The 6,815-nt window shown below is 44.0% G+C and overlaps 1 protein-coding gene across 1 annotated transcript; it reads right to left on the reverse strand.

The window, feature by feature from the left end:
- Window positions 1-3,790: 3,790 nt before the first annotated feature.
- LOC148212846 (uncharacterized) lies at window positions 3,791-4,270 on the reverse strand. Its single transcript, XM_088120395.1, has one exon. It carries the CDS (start codon window positions 4,268-4,270, stop codon window positions 3,791-3,793), a length of 480 nt encoding a protein of 159 aa, XP_087976521.1.
- Window positions 4,271-6,815: the final 2,545 nt, after the last annotated feature.

The raw sequence follows: 6,815 nt of genomic DNA on the forward strand, positions 1-6,815 counted from the left end.
TCATTAATACAATGTTTCTTTTTGAATTATGTCTTAAGTTTGTCATACCGCACTTCGAACTCGCAAATTTTACTCTGCCTCGCACTTCGTACTCGCAAGTTTTAAAGGTTTTAAATTTTCTAAGTCTTAATTCACATCTCACCTCGAACTCACAGGTTCTGAAGGTTCGAATCTTCTAAGTCTTAGTTCACATCTCACCTCGAACTCGTAGGTTCTGAAGGTTCGAATTTTCTAAGTCTTAGTCCACATCTCACCTCGAATTCTTAGGTTCTGAAGGTTTGAATTTTCTAAGTCTTAGTCCACATCTAGCCCCCATTTAATTTCACATAGAACTCGGACCCTTAGAAGACATGAAATTAAATAATACGGAGGTCTTTACTGGGATTAACCTTTGAAAATTTTTACAAGTCTCGTTCTACTTTGGACCATTTTGACATTTCAAGGGTAATACCGCTTGAGGTGTTCTACGTTCCATAGATGTAGAAGTAACTTTCCTTCGAGATCGGCCAGCATATACGTCCCAGGTCGGACTATGCCTTTAACTTCGAATGGCCCCTCCCAACTGGGTTCCAACGTGTCAACATGCTTCTGCACTTTACGAAGGACCAAGTGTCCGACCTGGAAGCTCCAAGGTCGGACTCTCGAGTTGTAGTGTCTTGCCATTCAATTTTGGTATTCGGCCAAGCGTAGTTGGGCCGCTTCCTTTTTTTCGTCATGGAGGTCGAGGTTGAGGAGTAGCTCTTCCTCGTTCTTTGTCTGTTCGTAGTATTCTATTCTCTCAGTTGGCATCCCAATTTCTACAGACACCACGACCTCGGAGTCGAAAGCCATAGCGAAGAGAGTTTCGCCCGTGGACTCCTGAGGTATAGTTCGGTAGGACCAGAGTACTTCAGGTAGCTCCTCGGCCTACCTCCTTTTCCTTGCGTTCAACCGTAGCTTAAGGTCGTGCTTAATGATTTTATTGATCGCTTCTACCTGTCCATTGGCATTAGGATGGGTCGGGGACGAACAGAGGTGACTAATTTCGAACTTGCAGTAGAAATCTTTGAACTTTGTGTTATTGAACTGCTTGCCATTGTCCGTCACAATGACATTAGATATGCCGAAGCGGCAGACAATGTTCGTTCAAATGAAGGTCATGACCCTAGCCTTCGTAATTGTTGAAAGCGCCTTGGCCTCGGCCCATTTGGTGAAGTAATCCACGGCTACAACGACGTACTTGGTTTGTCCCTTGCCTAATTGGAAAGGTCCAATTAGATCCACTCCCAATTGTGCAAAGGGCCATGGAGCTGAGATCAGAGTTGGCAGCTCGGGAGGTTGATGGATGATGTTCGCAAAGTGCTGGCAATTATCGCACGCTTTCATAAACTCCTTTGCATCTTGATCAACCGTGGGCTAGTAATAACCTTAACGGATGACCTTCACCGATAATGATATGCCCCCTAAATGGTTTCCACAAACCCCTTCGTGAACCTCTCTGAGAACGTAATTCTCATCTTATTTGGAGATGCAATTAAGGAGGGGTAAGGAAAACTCATGCCGGTACATTGTTCCATCTCGGAGCAAGTACCGTGCTACTTTCCGTGTCACCTTCTTTGCTTCCTTCCGGTCTGCCGGGATATTGCCTTCTCGGAAATCCCTGATCAAATCCATCCATGATGGAGGCTGGGAGTCAAGTCGGTCTCGTAAGGATTATCTAGGATCTCCACCGGACCGACCTCGCCAGGTCGGTCTCATAAGCGAATGCCAACATGGATAAGGCATCGGCATTGGAGTTCTCTAACTTTGGAATCTGGCTAATTTCGTAAGCCTGGAAATGGGCGAGGTGCAAGCTAACCTTTCCCAAGTACTTCTCCATTCGAGGTTCTTTCGTTTGATACTCTTCTTTGATTTTGTTGGGTGTGTTGCCATAAACTCGTAGTTTGTATTTTGTGTAAAAACAAATGTATATTCAATAAAGTTTTATTCGATAAATTTGTTGTTGAATTCATAGTATTGCATTGTCCAAAATCCAATAAACTAAACATCCGAGGTTATTTTAGTGTAACCGGGACAGTATATGTACTGGGTATATATTTGATATATTGGGTATATAATTGATATACCCCTGATATACGAGGTATATATTTGATATACCCTAATATACAAGTGGATAATGTCCCGTGAATAACCTAAAGGGTCTATAGTATATGGATAAGGCTGGGTACCTTATCCTGGCAACACTATGGATACAACCCACTTTGTAAAGGTTACAGACGACTTGATCTAGGTCATTCGTGTGGGATATGCAAGTGGGGGTATCCTATACAATGAGTTTGTATAAGACCGGACCACGAAATAGCCAATCTTTAGATGTAACACCGTTAACTAATAGATTGCTGTCTCTTAGGATGACCAGACAACTCATTCTCAATCCTGAGTGAGTTATGGACTCCTGCCCGTGAGGGCTCGTCCTTTGATCTGTATGGGTGAGAGTGGCCCGAGTTGCCGACTCAATATTCCTACCATTTTGGGGACGAGACCGAGTGGGGAGTTGGGAACATAACTTCACAAGATGGAATTCACTCCTCCCCGACTTTAGGGGAGTAGATGAGTGTTCTCTTAAATGCTGACTCCAGGACTTGAACAAGAGGCCCCACCCTCTCATTGGCCTGAGAGGGACTTCCGGTTATTGGTCGGACCATAATCGGGTTATTCATTAGAGGAGCAGTGGTATTTAAGGAGTAAGATGTAACTCAGGGGTAAAATGGTAATTTGACCCAGCTTGAGTTACGAGCACTCGTGAAGGATTGACTTGTCATTAATGGTCGTATATCCGTGGACACGAAAACATTCTGCAGTGAGAAGAGTGCAACTGCGAGTCTTTAGTGGAATGACCCGTAGTTAATGAATGTTGATTAACTCGGTAAATGAGTTTGACCGATTAATCTCGTATCGTTGGAGCTTCGGATCTGTAGGTCCATTATGTCCCCTTGCTAGCTCATAACGGGTAAAACGAGAGTCAAGTTTTGGAAGAATTTGAATTGTTCAAATTACTTAAGGGATTATATGTATATTGATACATTATAATATATAGTTCATTATAAATTAAAACTATATATTATGAGAGAAATTATTTGAATGAGATTCAAATAAAATTAATATGAATATGATTCATATTAAAACTATAGGTTAAAAATAATGTGCATAAGATGTACATTACAACTATAGGTTATGCGAGAAAAATGTTTTAGAATATGATTCTAATTTTATAATAAATAATTAAGTGTTAATTATTTATTTGATTTATATATATATTTATTAATTAATCATATTAATTAATTAATTATATATATATATATTAATTATTATTATTAATTAACAATATTAATATATATATTAATAATTAACTCCCCTGCAAAATTGCAGCGGAGTGGGCAGTTAAGTGACGTGGGGTAACTCCCCACGTCACTACTTTTGATGTTCTTCTTTCTGCAGTTGTGCAAAAATACAGATGAACAAAACAAAAGATAGCTCTCCCATTTTCTCTCTCGATCAAGCGCTCTCACTCAACACTCCCTCTCATTCCAAACGAGGTGTTCCCACAAGCACGATCTCGAAACCCAAGAAGATAGTAAGGAAGATTCAGTGGTGGTATTTGTTAGGAAAAAGTTGAAGAAACGTTCTTCAAAGGTATAATTTTCCCTCTGTATTTTCATCTTGAATTTTTGATTTTGTTTCCCAAATTTCACGAACAACGGTCTGCTTCCGCTCCGGGATTCACATCCCTTCAGATTTGATTCACTATCAGCTAAGAATCGCTGAAAATTTGATGGTGGCTGGCTCCAAGTCCCCTTGCCATGTGCAGCTCGGCCAACAGGGCTTCGTACTCGTCCTCATTGTTTGAGGTGCAGAAATTGAAACGAAGGGCATACTTGAAACGCATGCCATCCGGGGTGAGGAGAAGCACACCTGTGCCGCATCCTCTTTCATTTGATGATCCGTCCACATACATCGTCCACGGCTGGTCGGGCGCGGAGGTTTGAGCCGGTGGAGGACTGAGCTCGGCTATGAAGTCAGCAACAACTTGCCCCTTCACAGCTATTCGAGATTCGAACTGGATATCATACTCGCTCAGCTCCACAACCCATTTCATTAAACGGCTGGATGTCTTTGGCTTATGGAAAACTTGCTTCAAGGGCAAGTTTGTGAGCACGGTCACGGTATGGGCTTGGAAGTACGACCTCAGCCTACGTGTCGAGGTGACTAAGGTGAGGGCCAGTTGCTCCATTTAAGGATATCTGGTCTCGGCCTCGGTCATGGCTTTACTTGTGTAGTAAACAAGACTTTGTTGCACTCCATCTTACTTGATTAGGGCCGAACTGACTGCATTGTCGGATACAGCCAAGTACAAATGTAGCTTGTCTTCTGGCATGGGCTTCACAAGCAACGGTGCCGAGCAGAGGTAGCTTTTGAGTTCTTCAAAGGCCGTCTCACACTCGACTGTCCACTTAGAAGGTCCCTTCTTCCTATGGACTTTGAAGAAAGGGATGCATTTATCCGTGGATTTGGAGACAAACCTATTGACGACAGCAATTCTCCCATTAAGGCATTGTAGCTACTTAAGGGTCTTTGGGGCTTACATCTCAAGCACGACCCTTATCTTCTCCTAGTTAGCCTCTATTCCTCGGTTATTCACCATAAACCCAATGAACTTGCCAGATGAAACTCCAAAGGCACACTTGGCAGGTTTCAACTTCATCTGGTACTTGCGGAGGACCCCGAAAGTCTCAGTCAGGTCGGCCAGGTGCGACCTGGACTGCTTGCTCTTGACAAGCATATTGTCCACGTAGACCTTCATATTGCATCTGATATGGTTGGTGAACATTTTGTTCACCATCCTTTGATAAGTTGCTCCTGCATTCTTTAGACCGAAAGACATGACCTTATAGCAGTACAGGCCTTGATTGGTTATAAAAGAGGTGTGGACTTGGTCTGGTTCGTGCATTTTTATTTGGTTGTATCCGGAGTAGGCATCCATAAAGGTGAGCAGCTCGTGCCCGACTGTAGCGTCTACGAGCTGGTCGATCCTCGGTAATGGGAAACAATCTTTTGGGCAAGCCTTATTAAGATTGGTGAAGTCTACACACATTCTCCAATTTCCGTTGGATATTTTAACTGGAAAAATGTTAGAGAGCCACTCGGGATACAAAATCTCTTTTATATATTCGGCTTTTAGCAATTTGTTTACTTTTTCAACTATTACATCACTCATCTCCTTATTTACAGGTATTCTTTTCTGCTTAACAGGTCGGAATGATAGGTTGATGTTGAGGCGATGGACCATTATCTTCGGATCAATGCCCGACATGTCCTCATGAGACCATGCGAACACGTCCAAGTTCGCCCTGAGGAAGGGGACGAGCTCTTCCCTGTCCGCGACCCCTAGCTTGGTGCCTATGCTCACTTGTTGCTTTGGACTGAGCGAAGGGACAAGCTCCAACTCCTATATGGGCGCAACTACTTCTCGCTGGTTAGTTTGGGGCAGTTCGTCCTCGAAAGGTTGAGTAGCTGGCCTTGAAAGTTTTGACTGTTCTCCCAATACGCAGACTGCCGATCCCTTGAGTGCAGAGGTATTGCACTCTCGGGATGTTTTCTGCTCTCCTCGGATCATGCCAACTCTATTTATTGTTGAGTACTTTAGGACTTGGTGCAGTGTTGACGGAATGGCTCAAAGTGAGTGGATAATAGGTCGTCCGAATATGGCATTGTAGGCCGACCTGCATCTATCACCACGAACTCGGCCATCTGAGTAACTTGGGTGTTACCTTGGCCGATGGTAATGGGAAGATCAATGCAACCCTCGGGAGTAACAGATTCTCCCGCAAATCCAACTAAGCGGGTTGGACTCTTCTTCAGTTTTGCCCTGGTCCATCCCCAACGCTAGGTAAGTGGTGAGAGATAGGATATTGGCCGAAGCACCCCCATCCACCAGCACCCTTCTGACCTGAATGTGGTCAATCAGCGGCAAGATCACCAAGGCATCATTATGGGGCAAGTGTACACCCTCCAGGTCAAAGTTGGAGAAGGAGATAGGGCAGGTCGGCCTCTGCTCCCGGATGGTGTAGACTTCACGCTTCCCTGGCTAGTTCCTTTCTTTTGTTCCCGGATTGGCCCCCGTTAGGGCCGCCAAAGATGGTATTGATGACCGCAGGTCAGTCATCCCTCCGAGGTGACGTCCTTGAACGCTTCATCTATTCTTTCTTTTTTGTCGAGCTCGAGCCTGGCTTGCCAACATACTTTTTGAACTAGCCATCTTGAATCAGGTCTTCAATTTGGCGCTTCAATTCCCAGAAACTCGAGGTTTCATGGCCATGGTCGTGGTGAAATCAGTAATACCTGTCTTTGTTGCGCTTCTCGGGGTCTCCTCTAAGCTTATCAGGTCACTTGAAGAGCTTTTCCAATCTGTTCTTCTCGATATTAATGAGAATCTCGGAGATCGGAATGGTGGTTGGGGTATACCTCTCATAAGGCCCTCTTCGGTTGAAGTCCGAGTTGGATCTCCTGTGGTCAAATCTAGTGTAGTAACATTTCTGCGATGCTCGTTGTTCTCCCTTGACACTACCTACCCCCCCTCTCGTGTTGTAAATTTCATGGATTAGTGATGTGGAGGGTATCGCCTTTAGCATGTGTGTAATAGGTCTGCCCAATATTGCATTATAAGATCAAGCATAGTCGACGACAAGGAACTCGACCATCTTTGTGATTCTTCTTACCCTGCTGCCGAATGTCATAATTAAATATATACATCCTTCAGGGATGACTTGTTCTCCGCC

This window comes from Momordica charantia, assembly GCF_013281855.1.
Source record: "Momordica charantia cultivar OHB3-1 chromosome 2 unlocalized genomic scaffold, Mcharantia_2.0 BLBB01000002.1, whole genome shotgun sequence".
In the NCBI taxonomy this organism is placed as follows: Eukaryota; Viridiplantae; Streptophyta; class Magnoliopsida; order Cucurbitales; family Cucurbitaceae; genus Momordica; species Momordica charantia.